Consider the following 22,088-nt stretch of genomic DNA (forward strand, 5'->3'; position numbering starts at 1 on the left):
TCCTACATTGGTGGTGCAGCGGTGGGATAAGTTAACAAGCCTATTCATTAGGTAACAGTAACCATTTTTAGAAGTAGAAACAGAGAAAAAAAGTATTTTGCTCAACAACCATTCATTGTGAAAAAACAAGTCTCTCCAAAGGTAAAGATCAAGCCTTTTGCTGATTCTATTTTTTATTTCAGTTTAGTTAGCTATAATAAGGCAGTGTCTTAGTGTTTTAGGCCTAGCCCATTTCAATATTATTGCCTACCACATTTTTGCCTTTAACACACCTAAACATCATTACTTTGCACATTCTTTTAACATTATTTTTCGATACTTAGTATGCATCCTCATTGGTGAGAGTTCTGGAGGTGACTCAACTTACTGATTTTTTTCCAAGTGTTGTAATGTTTTACTCACTACTGTCAAAATCAATATTGTTTCTGGAATCATTCCCATGTTGGAGTGGGTATAGCAAGACTGGTTTGATTTTAGGAAAGAGAGGTTGCGATGAATTTATCATTTTAAATGTACAGAAGCATTTATCCTTTACAATTTAATGACATACTCAAATTCTTGAAATAGTCCAAAGGTTCAGAGATATTAAGCCAAAAAGGTCTGCATGCAGTCTGTAGAACGGCATTAAACCTGGTCTAGTGTGTTGTGATATTATGAGAGTTACCGTGTTCCTTGCTGCCAGTGACACAGAGCACACACTCTGAGACGGCAAAATACTCAAAATACTGAGAGTTATTAAGTTAGGTTATGTGAGGAAACCAGAAAAGAGAAGCGATGGAGGAATACAAACTGTTTCAGAGACCATTTGGGGTTTCATGATTGGACAATCTTGCTTTCTTTATGGTCAGTGCTGTGATGGTTTCGGGTTCAGCCGGGAGGATATGTAGATCTTTTTCAGTCCTTAGAGATGAATCTCTGGGTCATTGTTTCTGGAGTATGTGAGGGTCAGGTATTCAGGGCCCATGAACCATTATAGGGTTCAACTATATATTTAAGTGCAAAATTACGAGACATAAATATTCACATTGTAACTTTTTTTTACAGATTATGGACTGCAGATGTACAGGAAAGTAGATTTCGAGGAATTCACTTACAAGATTAGTAACAAGCAGGGGCATGAAATTCAACTTCCTGAGGGAGACCTGTCTGACAGCCTCACTCCAGCTGCTGATGTATACTGGTAAGAAGATCTTTTCCAGCCTTGGATTTTTTGCTCTGTACAGAGTGAGTTTCCTTATGACTCTTCAGCTTTGATGCAGCTTAGTTAAATGCCACTGATCGTTTAAATAATGTCCATCCAAATTTCACGTAAGTATAATCTCTTTTTCTCTTCATACTTTGATTTTAATATTTATATTTTGTAGAAAAGTGATGTAAGGGGACAATTTTCATTGTTCTCATTAGGCAGACATTCGCCATTTCACATAGTGCGCACTGTTTTAAGACCTGTAATTGTTTTAAAGAAATAATAGCCACTGTTCTGCAGAGAAAGTGGCAATTTCAAAGTACCACCTTTAATTTGACTGTGTGAAATTGCTGTGGCCTGTGCCAGGGTCTGGCAAAGACTATATGAAAAGACTGGATGGTTTTTTTTTTTCGAACATCTGTTTATTAGTATTTTCAATGCATTATAAACATTACATCTTACATCAGCAATAGGATAACAAATTTGTGTAATTACACGAGACTGCGCATTCACAATGAAGAACATTATGTGCTAGCCAGCCGATAACCAGCCTTTCAATTAACGTATCCAGCCTTATTATACCCAGTTGTCACATAGAATAGGATAAGAAACATTGCGATTCAAACAAGAGGATGCATAGCATAGAATTCTAAATCCTGTAGCCACCCTGAGGGAAAGCCAACATCCACCTGTCTCTTCAAACACACCGGAGGATCAATGTGCCCATACAATGGTTCACTGGCAGATGCATAGTTTGAGCTCCCCACAGACAACAATAAAACAAAACATGAACAAGAACAGTCGCTGGAGTGTTACATGTGCAGGCTATAAATTGTAATTTAAGCATGCCACCGAAGGTGCGGGATTCACTGCGTGTTATTCTTTCATACCAGGATAGGACGAAATCGCATGCAGGCCATAACTATTTGTCACCTAGAGAGTATTCAGTACTCTGCATCGCACCAAGACCAGCCCAGCCCCTCAAACATTCACCTTCCCTCACTCCCATTCCAGAATCAGAAACAGTTGCACATTTGCCTCCGCAGCTAGTCGGGTTCGTCCGCACCCGACCCCCATCCCGCAGGCAGGACTCTAGTCTGACTGATAACGGATACTGGCGCAGCCCTAGCGCATCTTCTTGCCTCAACACCACACTCTCTGCTGCTGCCCACACCCCAAAAGATTGTTTCCAGGCCTGCTCAGCAGGCGGGCCAGCTGACTCCCATCTGCGGGTTATCAACCGCTTAGCCGTTATCAGGCCTAGATCCTAGAATCGTCCTTCCGCTGTATGCCTCTTACCCCTGGGAAATAGGCCCAGCACACAAACCTTCCAACTGAACGGAACCGGGCATGACGTGCACTCCGATAAGCAGTTGACCACCGCCTTCCAAAAGCGATGCAGGGACCCACAGGACCATATCATGTGCAGCAAGTCAGCATCTACAGAAGAGCAGCGGGGGCACGCCGCATCCTGCCGAGCAAAATACCTGTTCACCCGAGCCGGAGTAAGATAAGCCCAGTGAATAATATAGAACTGAATCAGGCGAAACCTAGAATTCCGAGGGACATTAATGTGTCCAGAAAGGGCTAACCCCCACTGCGTGTCCGTAACTGAGGCAGAGGCATCCTGGTCCCAGGCCGCACGCAGGGCATCACACTCCAAGGCCGTGTGTATGTGCAACGCGTCGGTGAACCATCTGATCAGGTGTTTCCCCTGCCCCATCACCTGTATGTACTGTACCAGCAAATGCGTTGGAGGGGCCACTGACATGTCACCCCACCTGGATGCTAAAGACCTTAACAGTGAATGGTATAAAAGGAACTGCCCTGCTGGCAGCCCCGACTCCTGGACCAATGTAGGAAACGGAATCAGTCTGCCATCATCATAGAGATCACCCAGCGTGTATAACTCCACTTCATGCCACATGCGCAACTCAAAACTTGACGTAATCTTAGTGCCACGAGGGGTTCCCAGTAACGCCAGAGCTGGAGCAAATGGAACCACCCCCCCAGTAAAACGCAAGGATCTGCGATAGCAGCTACAAGCCACCTTGAGGAATATTTGTCCCGATGACACACCGCGCGTAAGTGGTTGAAATAGGTGTGACACTTGCACAAGGGACTAAGGGCCCTCCGTAGTCGCTGTGTCTGCGAGATGAAGGCCCGCCAGCCACTTAGATTCCCACTGGAACCCAGATAGTAGTACTCCAGATTAGGGACCGCCAGGCGGCCTTTCTCTAACGGCAAATACAGCTTTTTCAGCGCGACCCGGCATCGACCCCCATTCCAAATGAATTCCCTCAAGGTAGATTCCAGTTTCCTAAAAAAGTTGGGAGGGATATAATGCGGGAGGTTAGAAAAGTAATTTAGCAGGCGCGGCAAAACTATCATTTTGAGCAGCGCTATCCTGTCTGCCACGCCACTGACAGCGGCAGTGTCTGCCAAAATGCCATCTGGGACTTAATCGAGGATACCGCCCTGTAGGAAGTTGGCTCTGTATGTACTATTTCAAAGTGAGAAATAGCATGCACAGAGTCCAAGGGTTCCCCTTAGAGGTAAGATAGTGGCAAAAAGAGATAATTCTAATGCTCTATTTTGTGGTAGTGTGGTCGAGCAGTAGGCTTATCAGAGGGTAGTGTTCAGCATTTGTTGTACACACACAGGCAATCAATGAGGAACACACACACTCAAAGACAATTCCAGGCCAATAGGTTTTTGTGTAGAAAAATATATTTTCTTAGTTTATTTTAAGAACCACAGGTTCAAGATTTACAATCAATACTTTAAATGAAAGGTAGTTCACTCAGGTATCATAGGAACTTTGATTCAGAAAAATAGCATGTACAGTTTTGGCAAAAATGGCAAAAAGCTATTTTAAAACTAGACACAGAGCAATTTTCGACAGTTCCTCGGGGAGGTAAGTTTTGGTTAGTTTTGCAGGTAAGTAAAACACCTACAGGGTTCAAAGTTGGGTCCAAGGTAGCCCACCGTTGGGGGTTCAGGGCAACCCCAAAGTTACCACACCAGCAGCTCAGGGCTGGTCAGGTGCAGAGGTCAAAGTGGTGCCCAAAACGCATAGGCTTCAATGGAGAAGGGGGTGCCCGGTTCCACTCTGCCAGCAGGTAAGTACCCGTGACTTCGGAGGGCAGACCAAGGGGGTTTTGTAGGGCACCAGAGGGCACACAAGTCAGCACAAAAAGTACACCCTCAGCGGCACGGGGGCAGCCGGGTGCAAAATGCAAACAGGTGTCGGGTTTGCAACGGAGTTCAATGGGAGACCCAGGGGTCTCTTCAGCGAAGCAGGCAGGCAAGGGGGGGGGCTCTTCGGGGTAGCCACCACCTGGGCAAGGGAGAGGGCCACCTGGGGGTCGCTTCTGCACTGGAGGTCGGATCCTTCAGGTCCTGGGGGCTGCGGGTGCAGTGTCTTTACCAGGCGTCGGGTTCTTAGAAACAGGCAGTCAGGGTGAGGGGGAGCCTCTGGATTCCCTATGCAGGCGTCGCTGGGGGGGCTAACGGGGGTCAGCTCTGACTACTCACAGGGTCGCAGTCGCCGGGGAGTCCTCCCTGTAGTGTTGTTTCTCCGCAGGTCGAGCCGGGGGCATCGGGTGCAGAGTGCAAAGTCTCACGCTTCCGGTGGGAAACGTGGAGTCCTTTTAAAGTTGTTTCTTTGTTTCAAAGTTGTTTCTTCTTTGGAGCAGAGCCGCTGTCCTCGGGAGTTCTTGATCCTTTTAGATGCAGGATAGTCCTCTGAGGGTTCAGAGGTCGCTGGACCCTGTTGAACGCGTCGCTGTTGCAGTTTTTCTTGAAGTGGGGAGACAGGCCGGTAGGGCTGGGGCCAAAGCAGTTGGTGTCTCCGTCTTCTCTGCAGGGCTTTCAGGTCAGCAGTCCTTCTTCGTCTTCAGGTTGCAGGAATCTATCTTGCTAGGTTCTGGGAGCCCCTAAATACTCAATTTAGGGGTGGGTTTAGGTCTGGGGCGTTAGTAGCCAATGGCTACTAGCCCTGAGGGTGGCTACACCCTCTTTGTGCCTCCTCCCTGAGGGGAGGGGGGCACATCCCTAATCCTGTTGGGGGAATCCTCCATCTGCAAGATGGAGGATTTCTAAAAGTCAGAGTCACCTCAGCTCAGGACACCTTAGGGGCTGTCCTGACTGGCCAGTGACTCCTCCTTGTTTTTCTTATTATCTCCTCCGGCCTTGCCGCCAAAAGTGGGGCCGTGGCCGGAGGGGGCGGGCATCTCCACTAGCTGGAGTGCCCTAGGGCACTGTAACAAAGGGGGTGAGCCTTTGAGGCTCACCGCCAGGTGTTACAGTTCCTGCAGGAGGAGGTGAGAAGCACCTCCACCCAGTACAGGCTTTGTTACTAGCCACAGAGTGACAAAGGCACTCTCCCCATGTGGCCAGCAACATGTCTGGTGTGTGGCAGGCTGGTAAAACTAGTCAGCCCACACTGGAAGTCGGGTATGTTTTCAGGGGGCATCTCTAAGATGCCCTCTGGGGTGTATTTCACAATAAAATGTACACTGGCATCAGTGTGCATTTATTGTGCTGAGAAGTTTGATACCAAACTTCCCAGTTTTCAGTGTAGCCATTATGGTGCTGTGGAGTTTGTGTATGACAGACTCCCAGACCATATACTCTTATGGCTACCCTGCACTTACAATGTCTAAGGTTTTGCTTAGACACTGTAGGGGCATAGTGCTCATGCAACTATGCCCTCACCTATGGTATAGTGCACCCTGCCTTAGGGCTGTAAGGCCTGCTAGAGGGGTGACTTATCTATGCCATAGGCAGTGTGAGGTTGGCATGGCACCCTGAGGGGAGTGCCATGTCGACTTAGTCATTTTCTCCCCACCAGTACACACAAGCTGGCAAGCAGTGTGTCTGTGCTGAGTGAGGGGTCCCCAGGGTGGCATAAGACATGCTGCAGCCCTTAGAGACCTTCCCTGGCATCAGGGCCCTTGGTACCAGGGGTACCAGTTACAAGGGACTTACCTGGATGCCAGGGTGTGCCAATTGTGGAAACAAAGGTACAGTTTTAGGGAAAGAACACTGGTGCTGGGGCCTGGTTAGCAGGCCTCAGCACACTTTCAAATCATAATTTGGCATCAGCAAAGGCAAAAAGACAGGGGGTAACCATGCCAAGGAGGCATTTCCTTACACGCCCTCTTAAGGTTTCCATCTGCTAGGTCTTCCTCTCCATGATAAATCCAGATGCCTAGGTACCTGAATGTATGAGGTTGCCAGGGGACCACGTTCCCTGCAAGACAAAGCTCTGGGTCCGATAGCGCAGGATCAAAGGGGAAGAGGCATGATTTGGACCAATTAACTTTTAGGCCGGACAGCGAGGCAAACTGCTGCAACACGGTCCCAACCTCTGGGGGGATACACGCCACATCCCGGAAATACAGCAGAAGGTCATCAGCGTACACCGACGCCACGTGCAGGCCATCCCCTAGGGTAATACCCCAGTCAGTGCCCCTATCCCGCAAGACTGCCGCCAGTGGCTCCATGGCAAGGGAAAAAAGCAGTGGGGAGAGGGGGCAACCCTGCTGCGTACCTCTACACACCCTGACGGGTTCTGATATAATGCCCCTCACCTTGACCCGAACCTGAGGATTAGTGTATAGTAACTTAACCATTCGAATAAAGTGGGTCCCAATACCAAACCGCCTCAGTACTCTGAAAAGATACGGCCACTCCAGAGAATCAAAGGCTTTCTCCAGATCAAGAACAAGGCAACCCGCTCATGGCCAGTCCCGCCTTGCGTGCATGACGCCGAACAGTTGTCTGATATTATGTGACGTATCTCTCGCTGGCACACATCCATTTTGATCCGGGTGCACCGGGCCCGGCGTTTTAGGCGCAAGCCGCATTGCTAGAGTTTTGGCCAGAATTTTGTAATCCGTACTGAGCATTGCTAGCGGCCGATACGACCCCAGGTCTAACGGGTCCTTACCAGGTTTGGGAAGGGACACAAGCAGCGCCTCGCCCTGTGATGATGACAAACAGCCCCTTCGCTCTGCCTCCTCATAAACACGGAGTAACTTGGGTGCAAGTATTAAGATAAATGCTTTGTAAAAGTCGGCCGGCAAACCATCTGGGCCCGGCGTCTAACCAGACGCCAGCTCACGAATACTGGCCTGTATCTTAGCAAGATCAAGAGGCTCCTCTAGGGCAATCCCCTGGTCCACCATCAACTGTGGGAGTTCCACACTAGCAAGGAACTCCGTACAAGATTGTTCAGAGGAGCTCACCATTGAGGCATACAAGGCCTGGTAATGCTGCGTAAACGCAGTATGTATCTCCCTTGGCGTTTACAACAGACGCCCGGATTCCGAGCGGACCTCCATGATCGGGCCATGGTCACGATCCCCCCTGACCAGCCAGGCCAGAAGTTTACCCGACTTATCCACGGAAGCGTGCGATCTCGCTGAGTGTGCAGCATAATTCAGGCACCGCAGGCGTTCAAGCAGCGACAGATGCTCAGCTCGAGCCCCGGCTAACCTGGCCTCACCCGCAGGGCTCCGTGTGGTCTCTCTCTGTGGGCGTAATGTGTCTCGTTCTATGCGAGCTAGGTCATGCTCAATTGAACGACGTAAATTCCATTGAGTCCCCATACAGTGGCCTCGGATAAATACCTTGAATGCATCCCACTCCATTAGGCCTGAAGAGGCTGTACCATTGTTATGCTAAATAAATTCAGGGATCGCTGTTTCCAAGGATGCCTTAAAGGCCGTGTCTTCTAAGAGCTCGGGATGGAGCTTCCAGGTAGGAACAGCCAGGGGGGGGGGGGGGAGATCCCAACTCAACCTTAAAATCTGTGGATTGTGATCTGAGTGCGTGCGCCCTAAGTAATCCACACCCCTAACCACTGAGGCCAGGTCCCGCGTGCAGAGTATTCTATCCAACCTGACATGGAGGGAGTGCGGGCAGAGTAGTATGAGTAAACTCTCTCCACAGCATTCCGCTGTCTCCAAATATCTATCAGATACCACTGTTGCGTCCAATCTAGCAACCCACACGCTGCGACCACCGCAGGAGACGTGGGCAATGGGGGGGGGAGGAACGATCTAAGTCAACATCAAGCACACTATTAAAGTCCCCTCCCAATAACCAGGGATATTCGCTCCAGCCCGCTAAGTGGCACGATAGACTACGCAGAAAAGGAGTCTGATCCACATTCGGTGCGTATATAGAGCCCAACACTATTGCCCGACCCACAAGTCGGCCACGAACCAGGGCAAACCTCCCCTGTGGGTCTATGATCTGCTCCTCTGCTACAAAAGGGACACCTGCTTTAATCCAAATCAGGGCACCTCTAGCATAAGTGGAGTGCCCCGTAGCATATAGTTGCCCCCTCCAGCGCCTCTGCAAACGAGGGAGCTCCGAATGCACCAAGTGGGTCTCCTGCAAAAAAGCGAGGTGGAACGAGTGTCTTTTAAGGTATGAGTATATGGAGTATCGGCACTTAGGTGTGTGTATGCCACGCACATTCCAAGTAACTGCAATATATGGATTCATGGCAGCTTCAATTTAGAACGCCCCTCTACCACTCCTCCTGCCCGCAGGTGTGACGCCGCGCACGCAGTAACAGACTCCCAGCACTCGGGCAAGCACCTTGCACATAGCCTCCAGTGGAACCAAAACAAAATCAATACCATCAGAGCAGATAAACAACCGGTCTTCGCCCAAACCCAGCAACTTAACCATCCAACAACATAATCACACATTCTAAACCTCCGTTAGCAGGAGATTGGGGCAGGCCAACTCACTCAGTAAAACAAGCACTTACTAATCCGGTCAACCCGGCCAGAGCAAATAACAGAGGGGAGGGGCGGCAGCTATCTGCAGTTTTTGTAAGCAACAGTCAGTGACAGTTGTAATACCCTCAGCCACTTGGAGAGCCGGCCCATGTGAATTCCTCACGCCCCGCAGCCTCAGCAATTGCTGACATGTAGTGAAAAATATATGGACTCTGCTGCTTAGGGGACCCATGAGCCCCAACCAGGAGGGTTACAGCACCATCGAGTCCACCAAACAGGGCTCCGCAGGGCCTAGAAAAGCTCGTCTGCTGTGGCAGGAGTCACAGACGGGCATTCTTGAAAATTCAACTCCAAGAGTTGGTCTGGCGTAGTCAGCCGGTCGCTGAGAGGCTTCAAATTCTCAGTTTCTGATTCTGACACAACCGGCGAGGCACTTATAGCTGCAGCCGATTGAATCGCCTTGCGTCGTTCCTGTATGAGCTGTTCCAAGTCCGGCGCATGTGCCGCTGCCTCCACAGTCACACCGCTTCCCTTGCAGCCTCGCCTCGCCCGGCTGCGCCTGCTCCTCGGTGCGGGCGGATTCCTCTCCCTCTCCCGACCCGAGACGCGTCCCGTCGACTCCAACCATTCCCACGCCGCTTCTGGCGTGGTGAAGAAATGAGCCTTGTTCTCAGCCACAATACGGAGTTTGGCAGGAAACAGTAGAGAGTAGTCCAGGCTCAGGGCTTGGAGTCTGTGCTTAAGGGGCATATAGGAGGCTCGGTCTCTTTGCAGTGCCAACGTATAGTCCGGAAACAGCATTATTTGTGTATTGTCTACTCGGGCGGCGAGGAGGATCTCACAGTCTTGAGTATAATGTCACGGTCCGCATAGTGGAGCAAGCGAATTATGAAGGGGCGAGGACCGCTCCCCGGAGGCCTGGGCCATGTGGGGGTTCGATGAGCTCGCTCCACCGAGAAGAAAGGAGTCAGTGTACCAGCCGGCACCGGTCCTCGGAGCCAGCTCTCTGAGTAGGCCACCGCATCCCGGCCCTCCACTCCCTCCGGCAAACCGATCACGCGTATGTTATTTCTTCTGGTGCAGCCCTCCGCATCTTCCACACGATGCTCGAGCTCCGCCACTTGCGCTAAAACATCCCCCATCGTGGACTCTAAACGCGATGTCACTGGTGTCAACTCATCCACACGCGCCTCAATCGTACCTGTTTTGTCAACCAGGTTATAGTGGTCAACGTGCCGGAGTACAAGGTCGCTGGCCACTTTATCGATCTTAGCCTCCAAAGATGTGCGAGCGAGCTCCAGCGAGTCTCCGATGCGCTCCACCGCAGCCAGCACAGCATCCAACTTCTGGCTATCCTGCACTGCAGCTTCTTTGGACCTCCTAGCCCCAGCACCAGATCGAAGGCGGCCCGTCCCCGCCATGACCAGGGTAAGCGCAGGCTCCAACCAGCTCCACTCCACTCACCGGGTGCCTCACCACCAGCTCCAGTAGTACAAAGCCCTTCAGCTCACACCGCCAGCTCAGGAAGACCAGGTCAGAGGGTTGCTGTAATCAATGCGGCACCCCCTCAGCAGGCCAGGCCTTCCGAGGCGACCCCCAACCTCGCGCCGCGCTCCACCTCACTTTCCCAAGTCCTCCCTGCCCGGAACCAGAGGGGGCCCACTCTCCAGCACTCTAGCCTCCTCAGCTGGCAGTAGTTGCGCTCTCCTGCCACCTCCGACTGCAGGCAGAAGATCACCTCACCGGGTCTGCTCCTAGGGCCGGGCCCGCTTGTCTGCACTTCCAATACTGCACTGTGTAGCAGCACGAGCAGCCCGGCCCACCGTTCTTCCGCTGCCCTCCTCCCGTTCCGGGCCCTCAGGTCTCCTCTCCCCTCACTCGGGCCGTTGTTGATGCCCCTCGAAGCCAGCTCCAGCAGGGGGAGACCAGTGGCCCAGCCACGTGGCTGCGCCCAGGTACTCTCTGCGGGGAGCCCACTCCCGTCCCCGTGGGCCCGCAGGATCACCCCGTTCCTCTCCACCCCCGACGGGGCAACTGCTCTCCGGGGGGGGGCACCACAGGCCAGCGCCCGCGGCACGTCCGCGCCACACCGCATGCAATCTGCGCTGCTAGGACGCACCCACCGCTCCCACATGCTGGTGGGCCGCGGCACTGCAGGCCTGGCTCTGCTCCGTCTTTGCTCCCCGCCGGGGGGGGGAGCCAGCACCGCTCTCCACTGCTGCCCGAGTCTTCACCGCCGCCCGACACCTTCCGCAGCGGGTTCCGCCAGCCCCCTATCCCCCATGCAGCACCGGATCAGCCGGGCGGGACGCGGAGCTCTCCTAGCTCGCGTCCGCCATGCTTGGCTACTTAGCCACGCCCCCATGAAAAGACTGAATGTTGCAGTGCTCCAAGAAAACTAGCCTTGGGGCCGATTTTGTATTTCGAACTTCAGAGTTTTCTCACATCCGGCATGGAAGGAAATGAGGGAATGGTGTTATGTGTGGCTGTCCCATGGATTAGGACTGATACGTTGCTATCTGGTGAGCTGTTTGCTCCACATAACCTGTTCACCTCAGTTCTGAAACTTTATGTGGGGATACCTGACATTGTTAATGTCGTTTGTCCTCCCAAAGATGTTCTGCTGATAAATGCGAACACTATATTGCACAGCTCCTATACCTTTTCATTAAAGGGAGAAGCCCCCACTCAACATAAACATTTTGAGGCAGATTTCCTTAAATAAGGTGTGGGAAATTATTTGGCACGTGTCATCCTCTCAAAGGAGTGATAGCACTACCTCCAATTCATTTGCTCCTGAAGTTTAATATGTTGTCATTGGATGAATGGTTGGTGGGTGATACCCTAACAAGGTTCACATTTCTGTTCAATTCCCATTGGGTTCAACTGATGAATAGCAACGCAACGAAGTAATTAGCAGCCTACACTCACAGTGAATTAGGCATGCTTGTAAGCAATATCAATCTGCATTTCCAGTACTTCCCCTTCATCAATAGTGTACTCGGTAAGAAAGGCAGGATGGCATAATGCATACAGAAGAAATAGCTCTAAAAAGACCAACTAAATAGAAAAAACGGAAAGCTACAGGGTCAACGAGATAATATTTTGGGAACAGGAGGAGGATCAAGATTCTGCCTCCTCTCCAGGTAATATTGCACATTAATGCATAGCAGTAATTTACTTTTACGGGAAGCGAAGCAATTGGCCGACCACTGCCAAAAATGCTTTCACTCTAGTAGCATAGAAATACCCAGATGAAAAACATCATGCATCGACCAGCGGCCACAATGATATCTTCTGTACAGTGGCATAACAAAGCCCCCCGCAGCCCCTGCGAGGTACCATGGGGGCGAGCTCCAGCGTGCCCCCTCAGCACTGTGCACGGGTGGTACTTTGCAAGAGGAAGGGGGCTCAAGTTTCGTTACGCCGCTGCTTCTGTAAGTTCCATTAACTTGCTGCCATCACAGGTGCAAATCTATGTAAGGCAGGCAGTATCTGAACTTTGCATTCATGAGTCTAAATGTCTGCAGATGATTACCAAGCCCCCATACACTGAGCTTCATTTAGAGGTGAGCCTAATTGAACATCTGCACATTTAACTCAATTAACTTGGTTATTGCTGGCTTAGGTTGCTATATAGCAAAGCACACTTTCCATATTTATACTTTTTTAGCGCCGCATTTGCGCCGCTTTTTGAAGCAAAAAAGGGGCAAACTTACAAAATACAATTGTATTTTGCAAGTTTGCGCCGCTTTTGCATCAAAAAATGGCGCAAATGCGGCGCTAAAAAAGTATAAATATGGGCTTAATGTTAATAACATGCAATCATACTTTAGACAATTAAAATACATTACACATCATAATAAATTAACAGAACATACAATAAATAATTTGTCCGATGTCTCAAAGCCAAAAAATGACATTTGAATTAATTTCAGTTTCATTTTATGACTTGAGTTAGATATAAGGCGAGATTTTATAAATCAAATATGAATGAGGGGTTGAAAAAGCAATCTCTTTTTGGCCCTCATTTACACCTGGATGGAAGTACTGCCTCTACCCAGGCTTCAGGACTGGCACTACCCTACCATTCCCCTGCCATGTCTGTCTGTAGTAACTGCCATCAAGTACGAGGGTGTTCGAGCAGTGGAGGAAGGATGGCAGGGTAGTGAGGACATCAGCATGCCATATATTGGCACTGACATATTTTTGTCCCTGTTCCTTGCAGCGTCTGTACCTTACAGACATCTCCCAGACTGTCACCTGGACCCCCTTCCTACACCAATATCTGTCCATGCAGACCAGCCCAGTGAGAACCATGGGGATTCCCCGACATCCAGAGAATCCAAGGCTCCCTGGTAGTCTCTAGTCGTGTACGGTGTGCAAGCATGTCAATAAAGGGGAATACTTGTTGTCATTTAGTTAGGACATTAATCTTAAGGATTGCCACTGTACCTTATGATGCGGATTAAGGGAAGCTGTATGTCCCACTCTGATAGAGATTCCAGCATATATGCCTTCATACTGCAATGCATGCGTGACAGGTAGGGGATCCCTAGGAATTCCCTAAGAACCATGGATGGGAAGATGGGAGTTATTTCCAGATCAGGGTTAGAGGGCTCCACTCTCCAACATTCTTGTAGCTTTTTATCTTTCCACAAAATATACAATCTTCAGCATACATGTTTGACTTTAATGATGTTCTTCTGTTTAAGCATTTACTTGTGCAGTCACTCGTTTCAGCATCATCACTAACACTTGCTTCAACTTTTTGCTTAATAGTTTGTAAATCTCTCTTCATATTAAACAGGCTCTTGCATTTCCTGTGGGAAAATGGTTGGGGAACTGTGTTGCTTTCCACATTTCTTGCAGTGTCAAACAGTGGAATGCGATTACTTACTTGAGCTGCCTCTAATAAAATTTTCCATGATGAGTAGCCCTGCGGGCTTGTCAACGTAACTCTATGTTGGACATTTGACCATAAATGAATTATACACTAAGTGGGCATATTTATGAAAAGTGGTGCTGCTTCTAGTTCAGCGCCACTTTTCTTGCGCCCCCTAGTGCCTCCCTATTGCCAACATGGTAGTGCCATATTTACAATACAGTGCACCATGGCAGTAGTTAGGGTGACCAGCCTCATCCTTTTTCATGCTAGTCCGGCACTTTGCACGATTAGCGTCATAAATTATGACGCTAATCCTGCAAAGCACCCAGAGGCCCACTGTAATCAATCTGAGCCTCTTTTTAACGCCTGCACTTAGCAGTTGCTAAAAATCCACATAAAAATGGCGCAAAGGAATCTTATAGATTCCTTTGCGCCATTTTTATGCCCCCCCTAGCGTTGGAACGCCCCCTTGCATACATTATGCCTGGCGCCGGCATAATGTGGTGCAAAGGGTTACAGAGTGGCACAATGCATGCATTGCGCCACTTTGTAAATATGGTGTGACATTTTTCCCCTTCCAATGCCACATTAGTGTCAACAAAATGATGCTTATGTGGTGTTGGACAGGGGCAAGGGCTCTATAAATCTGGCCCTAGAGATCAGAGGGACAGGATGTGCTTGTTTCAGTCTTCTTCATGATGCTGTACGGTCATTCACCACCAGCTCCTGGAAAAAAAAAAAATTAAAATATTTATAAATTGCACTTAGTGTACTTAATACACTCATAATTACTATTATAATCATTATCAATTTATATAATCACATTTACTGTAATTGTATTGTTTAATAATAAAATTCTCAATAATAAAAATTATGAAAAATAAATCTATTTACATCAAGGTATCTTCGGAGAGGAGTGGTAACTCACAAAAGGCAAAGAGTTATGACTTGCTATCACATATTTTCCTTCTCTAGGCATCCATACCTTGCCAAAAAATCATATTAGAACCCATCCCCCCAAGTGGCACTGATAACATGGGTGGCTCAAAGCCTATATGGAATACTGTAATAATGCAACTGATGTATAATACTATACATTTGTCTTTTTCTGGAAAAAAACTTCTCTCATAATGAACAGTGGCCACCCACACCTTTGTTTTTAGATCCGGCTTGAGACTGCTTTGATTGTCTGTTGTGAGGGATCATGTTATCAGTTAACATAAAATAACAAGTTAATTATATAAGGGAAAAAGAACCCCCTGCCGTGCATTATAAGGATATTGCAAGTCACTGAGGAGTTAAATAACCATATAGAGGAAAGAAGCCAGAGGCCAAGTTCTTTTCTAAGGTTATGGAACTCCGATTTGTCTTACAATATCCTTATCATCTACACCAGGGTTACTTTATCCCACATAATACACGATCACACCATCTCTTTTCCCATAAACCACTTAAAACCTTGGCATGTAGCTCTTTTATATGAAATAGCAAGCATGTTTGCAAACATTAAGAATACAAATAAAAGCTGTAGTGCAAAATTAAAGACATCAAAAATCTGTTGGATATTTATTGCAAATAGATATTAAAAACAGTTCAACACATATACGTTTTATACATATTAGTTTGATTTTCTTTAAAACGCTGCAGTAGCTTGGAATGTGTAGAAACATGTGGAAAGATTCTAGGTTTTCTCTAACTATCTAAGGAGTGCAAAAATCAACATGTTCTCTCTGCTTGTTATTCTCAGGGGCGTAGCTCCAGGGGGTGTTTAGGGTGTTACACCCCCTGAAAAATGTATTCTGTAGTAAATAGTTGGGTACAAGTGCTTTCAGTCAGGTGATGTAGAGTGTCTGTCAGATTTCACCTGGAACTTTTACATGCCCACACAGACAAAAACACACACACTCTCTCTCCTATGTTTTGAAGGCCTTAGAAAATGTTGATTAGTTTGGAAAATATAGTTTTGAGTACTCCTAACAATCCATCCTCCTCTCTTTTTCCAATGCCTCTTCAGCCCCCTCATGTCTTGCTCCTCGTATAATGTGTTTTAGCAAGATGCCCAGCGGCATTGTTGGGAAATCTAAAGCTCACACTCTCTCAATCATACTGACCAAGCTATGCCTCTGGTTATTGCAAGCTAGAAAAATAGAGCAGAAAAAAGAAAAGCAAGGTTCAGGTTTCGTTGCTAAACAGTTGTTTCAGTTATGCTCCATGACCTGACCTACCTTTCACTCCAGCTGCTGGCTCTAGCAGTAGGCACTGTGATGTCAGAACTTGACTGTAGTAACTTGTAATAGTTGAGTTCTGAGGTCTTCTCTCTATAATCAGCAACTGTATGCATCACAAGTCACCAAATTAGAAACAGGTGAATATACAGAGATTAAAGAATCCAATGTATTATAAGAGGTATAGCAAGAGAGTGGCCTTTGGGTTACCCATATCCTACCATTTGCTTGCTGGTGTGAACACGCTTTAGTCAGGGGTGTAACAAAGACCCCAGCAGCCTCCGCGATGTGGGGGTCCACCAGGATTACCCCTACTGGAGGGGGATCCCTCAGCACCTATTGATGTGAGTGCAGGAGGCCCCTGCAGCATATCTTGGAGGGGAGCCCCTCATGTTTTGTTACACCACTGGCTTCAGGATCTGGCTCACTGGGTTGATCATCATACCTTCAGCATTTCTCAGCTGTTTAGGGTTTTTTTTCAAAACAATTTTGCCTTTTTGTTGGGAACCTGATTAAACTATACTGTATTTATGATTGTTAAGATGAACATGTGCTGTCAATCACAATATGTCTCTTACCATGTGCCCATGAAGACATTGCCCTGCAGCAAGAAGACAGAACAAGCAGTCAGGAGCTCGTATGTCCCCTGTGAAGTGCCCTGTAATACATAGACCAGCTGCTGCAATAACAGAAGCAGCTAATGAGACAGCACTTTGCTGCACAACCTATGATTCCTGTTAAGCGCCCTAGAAGAGTTTGTTGTGTTGCCAGAAGCCATGTCGTTTAGGAGCTAGCATTCCATGCTACTCTGGAGCCTTCCTTTGACACAGGAGCACGTTTGAAGCTCTATCACCTGATCTGTATATGAGGACACAGCCAGGGAGTACACTGAACAACACTCCAGCACCACTGTGTTGAATCAGCACCACTGGATATTGGGTTGGATATTTTAGCTGATTCCTGTGTTACCTCAGCTAGGGGACGAAACTCTGCAAAGCCAACTCTTGGCTCACTCAAGCATCAAAAGACACATTTTACGCTTACATTACACACGCATCAAACCTTCCAATCCAAGTGCATCAGATCCTTTCACCTTCCATATCTCATCCTAAAATATTAACATCTCATACAGATGCCATGTGCATACCACACCTGCCACACTCTCTCACCTTCACCCCTAGTCACTGCTCCCTTACATGCTCCTCCCTATGTGTGATTTCTGCCATTCTTTCTCAAGCCATCCCTTAAATGGAAGCTGCTCCGATACGCCTGGCATAGAAATGAAAAAAGACCTCAAGGCACCCACACAGACTGGAAGAGTTAGCAAGTGCATGTAGGAGAGTCACGATGATAGTTACAGGGAGTGCAGAATTATTAGGCAAATGAGTATTTTGACCACATCATCCTCTTTATGCATGTTGTCTTACTCCAAGCTGTATAGGCTCGAAAGCCTACTACCAATTAAGCATATTAGGTGATGTGCATCTCTGTAATGAGAAGGGGTGTGGTCTAATGACATCAACACCCTATATCAGGTGTGCATAATTATTAGGCAACTTCCTTTCCTTTGGCAAAATGGGTCAAAAGAAGGACTTGACAGGCTCAGAAAAGTCAAAAATAGTGAGATATCTTGCAAAGGGATGCATCAATGGTATCTCAACATTAATCAGGTCTCCTTCAATAGTTTACAGGAGAACCCAAGAAGCAGTTGCTCAACTGAATTAGGATATTCCCAAATTCCAGTCCATAGCGCAGTGCCTGAGGGTCGGCTTTCCATCAGGAAAGAGTTGTGTTCAAAGCCCTTTTTTGTATAGCTCATAAGCCACTTCAAAATCTGGGCCTCTGTTTTCTGAGAGCTAAATTCCAGTGGTACATCCTGAGTAAGCAGTGACATATCGAAAGTCGAGGGGGTGCCTGCAAAATACATGGAGGGGGCCCCCGATGCTCAACAACAGGTCTCTTGTTGTGCCTAAAATTCACAAAGCTAGATGAGGTGGTGGATTTTTCTCCAATGCCACAGCTAGACTGTGGAATATGTTGCCCTGTCACATTGCAGGACTCGATGATCATTATATATTAAGAAGCCATTTATAAACGTGACTTTTTTCTTTTGATCCTGCGTAAGGCTTCGCTCCTGTTTATGTTGCTTCTATTTGCTGTTCGCTTTGTACATAGATAGTACATATAGGCCCTCATTACAACCCTGGTGGTCGGTGATAAAGCGGCGGTAATACCGCCAACATGCTGGCGGTACTAAAATTGAATTATGACCACGGCTTAAACCGCTAACACAGACAGCCACTTTAACACTCCGACCGCCACAGCAGTAGCAACAAACACCGTGGCGGTAACCGCCAACAGCAAGGCGAAAGACAATGTACCGCCCACAGCATTACAACAAGTCAACCCGCCAGCTTTTCCGGGGCGGTACCAATGCCATCAAAAGCCTGGCGGAAACAGTACACAGAAGGGAAACGACTCACCTCTGGACAATCAGGGAACAGCCACGACGTCATGGAGCCTGAACTGCAGATCTTTCCCATGCTGGTATACCTCCTCCTACACCAGGAACACGAACGGCGGCAACAACGGTGAGTACAGCACCTAGCACATAAGGGGGGGAGGAAAAAGAGAGTGACACACACACGCAACACACAACACCCCCACCCCCACCCCTAACACCATACCCACAAACAGATGCAACAACATTACATATACACCCCGTACCCCACAGGAATAACACAAGGACATAAGGAATAGATTAAATTGAGTGTAATATTATAAATTTAGAAAAAGACATCCTTAAAGCAATAAACAGTATGTACAATATTCACAAATGGAGGGACAATGCCCACTCCAAAATGTCCGTGACCCACTGGGCCATAACATATAGGCCAAGGCCACACTTGACTCCTGCCTCAATATGGAGAGAACACTGCAGGGGCATCAGGTCAAAAACACACAGGCACCTCAGGGGGATGGGGAATGGGTGGCTACCTCAGCTGGAAGATGGTACAACACCACTACTCCTGGAGGGGGCTACATGCCCTCTGCGATGTCCTGGGGAGTGCAAGGCCACAGTCTCTCAAGTGGGTGGTTTGCCCACTGCTTGGTCCTGGGGAGTGCAAGGCCACAGTCTCTCTAGTGGGTGGTTTGCCCACTGATTGGTACTGGGGAGTGCAAAGCCACAGTCTCTCTAGTGGGTGGTTTGCCCACTGCTTGGTCCTGGGGAGTGCAAAGCCACAGTCTCTCTAGTGGGTGGTTTGCCTACTGCTTGGTCCTGGGGAGTGCAAAGCCACAGTCTCTCTAGAGGGTGGTTTGCCCACTGGTTCTGGAGGGGGCCTTGTGCCCAGTGTGCTTCATCCAGGCAAGAAGGGGGTGAGTGGATGCCTTCTTCCACTGGTTCTGGAGGGGGCCTTGTGTCCAGTGTGCTTCATCCAGGCAAGAAGGGGGTGAGTGGATGCCTTCTTCAACTGGTTCTGGAGTGGGCCTTGTGCCCAGTTTGCTTCATTCTTGATGGAGCAAGTTTACAGTCTCTCACCTGGGTGTCACACCTATAGGTGTGGCAGGGGCCAGAATGCATTACAGCCCTTGTAGTCACGACTACACACTGCTCACCGGCAGTGAGAGCTGCTCAGTGGATGGGAGTTGTGGGGCTGGCGGCGGTGTTGTCAGTGGTGGGGTGAGGACACTGGGGCTGCTGCTGCTGGCAGTGGTGCTGCTGGCGGTGCAGGTAGTGGCAGTGGTGCAGGTGGCGGTGCTGTCAGTGGTGGGGGGAGGCTCCAGCCCTTCCCCTGCAGCCTCGAACAGCAGCCTACTGGGGATGCTGCTGCTGGCAGTGGTGCTGCTGGTGTTGCAGGTGGCAGTGGTGGCAGCGGTGCAGGTGGTAGTGCTGTCAGTGGTGGGGGGAGGCTCCAGCCCTTCCCCTGCAGCCTCGGACAGCTGAAGTGCGATGGCTGGTGTTGTTTGCCCAGATGCCGCTCCAGCCCCAGGCACCAGATCCATCCTGCCTACGGCGTCCGATCCTTTCACATTGGCCTTGGCAGCTGTTGTCCCCTTCCTGCCCTTGGTAGATGGTGGTGCCTCCTTGCTTCTGCCAGCTGGTGCTCCCTTCCTCCCCTTGCTGGCTGGTGGTGCCTCCTTCCCATTGCTGGCTGGTGGTGCCTCCTTCCCCTTGCTGGTTGGTGGTGCCTCCTCCCCCTTGCTGGCTGGTGTCCCCTTCTTGCCCTTGCTAGCTGGCGGCCCCTTCTTGCCCTTGGCAAGTGGTGCAGACACACTGGCTGTGCTGACGGGTGCCTCCTTGGAGCCTCTCACACCTGCAGTAGCTGCAGAAACTACAGTGGCCGTGGACTGGGTGGCTGAGGTGCTGGGCTGGGTTCTGGCCACCCTGGCCCGAAGTGAAGGACTGGGAGTGAGGAGGGGCAGGGAATAGGTCAAGGGTGGTGAGGAAAAGCTTCTTAGGGACACTGGGGCGGGAAGAGGGCGTAGGTTTGGGAGTGGAGGAAAAGGGAGTGGTTGTAGGAGGTGTCTGTCTGCTGTGTTTGGGTGCAGGTGCATGGGCTGGATGCTGTTGTGAGGTGGATGGTTGTTGGGTGTCTGAGTGCCTGCATTTGTGTACTTTGGGAGGAGGGGGCACAGACACAGTGGTAGAGGACACAGGGGACGTGTGCATGGATGTGGGGATATTGACTGCCAGTGAGGGGCGTGTTGTGATAGGTGTGCTGGTGATGGAGGTAGTGGATGAGGATGTAGTGCATGCAGGTGTGAGTGGAGACGCTGCTGGGAGGGAGGTGGACGACGAGGAGGAGGGGGACACGGTGGAGGCAGTGGATGTTGGTGTGTCTGCATCTGGATGGTGCTTGTGTGAGTGCCTGTGGGATGAAGTGTGGTGCTTGTGTTTGCCTGAGCCACTTCTGTGTGTTGATTTGGGTGAATGCAGGTCTGAAGGTGTGCTTGGGATAGGCTGGGGTTGAGGGGATTGGGACTAGGTAGAGGAAGTTGGAGGGAGGAGGCTGGAGACAGGGACAATGGCTGCCATCAGTGAGTTGGCCAGAGCCTGGAATGCTCTCTGTTGGGCTGGCATTCCAGAGTGAATGCCCTACCGTTGGCGTACACAACTCACAGGGAACAGCCCTATGCACTAGGCCATGCACTAGCAGTTACAATGCTAGTCACCAGGTCATGGGGTACAATGCCTAACGCCATTAGCTGAAACCCACAGGACCCTGCCCAGTAGTAGATGCCCACTAACATTATTGGGGTTGGATTGCATCTGAGCTTGCCCATCATGGAACCAACCCTGAAATGTTCGCCCTGGCCTAGGGGCACCCAGAGCCCACATCCCCCACCCAGGTAACACCTTAACGTGTACAAAGTCATGATTCTGAATCTGTACTCAACCCCTTGTGGCTGCTGTGATACCTTCAAGCGCCTATCCAACTCTGGATAGGCCACCGCCAGGATGCGGAACATCAGGGGGGTCAGGGTACGACAGTCACCCCTTCCTCGTTGGGAGGCCAGCCCCAGCTGGGCCTCTGCCGGCTTCCTTTCCCAGCAGCGCAGGTCCTCCCACCGTTTGCGGCAGTGGGTGCTCCGCCTGTCAAAGACCCCCAGGGTCCGCCCCTCCTTGGTGATGGCATGCCAAATACCCTTTTTCTGATGAGCGCTGACCTGCAGAAAAAGATACAGCAAAAAAGGTATTATCATACCGCCCGGACTGTTATACTCATGGCCCAACATATCTCTCCCGTCCCCTTACGCACATACATTGACCACCATACATGCAGCACTCTGCCGCTGGGTCTCCTGCAGCTTGGCCAGGATCTGGCCCATGGTCTCCTGGGAATGGTGGTATGCTCCCAGGATGTTGGTGAGTGCCTTGTGGAGAGTCGGTTCCCTGGGCCTGTCCTCCCCCTGTCGCACAGCAGTCCTCCCAGCTTCCCTGTTGTCCTGTGCCTCTGTCCCCTGAACCGTGTGCCCACTGCCACTGGCCCCAGGTCCCTGATCGTCCTGTGTGTTTGTGGGGT

General features: G+C 49.6%; 1 protein-coding gene across 1 annotated transcript in view; it reads left to right on the forward strand.

The window, feature by feature from the left end:
* Positions 1 to 22,088, forward strand: part of LOC138293926 (atrial natriuretic peptide receptor 2-like) — a 445,904-nt gene that overhangs the window by 332,167 nt on the left and 91,649 nt on the right. The window contains 2 exon segments of the mRNA XM_069233205.1: positions 1,045 to 1,076; positions 2,418 to 2,461. Coding sequence (XP_069089306.1) covers positions 1,045 to 1,076; positions 2,418 to 2,461 — 76 coding nt within the window.

Source organism: Pleurodeles waltl, chromosome 4_2 (assembly GCF_031143425.1).
Source record: "Pleurodeles waltl isolate 20211129_DDA chromosome 4_2, aPleWal1.hap1.20221129, whole genome shotgun sequence".
In the NCBI taxonomy this organism is placed as follows: Eukaryota; Metazoa; Chordata; class Amphibia; order Caudata; family Salamandridae; genus Pleurodeles; species Pleurodeles waltl.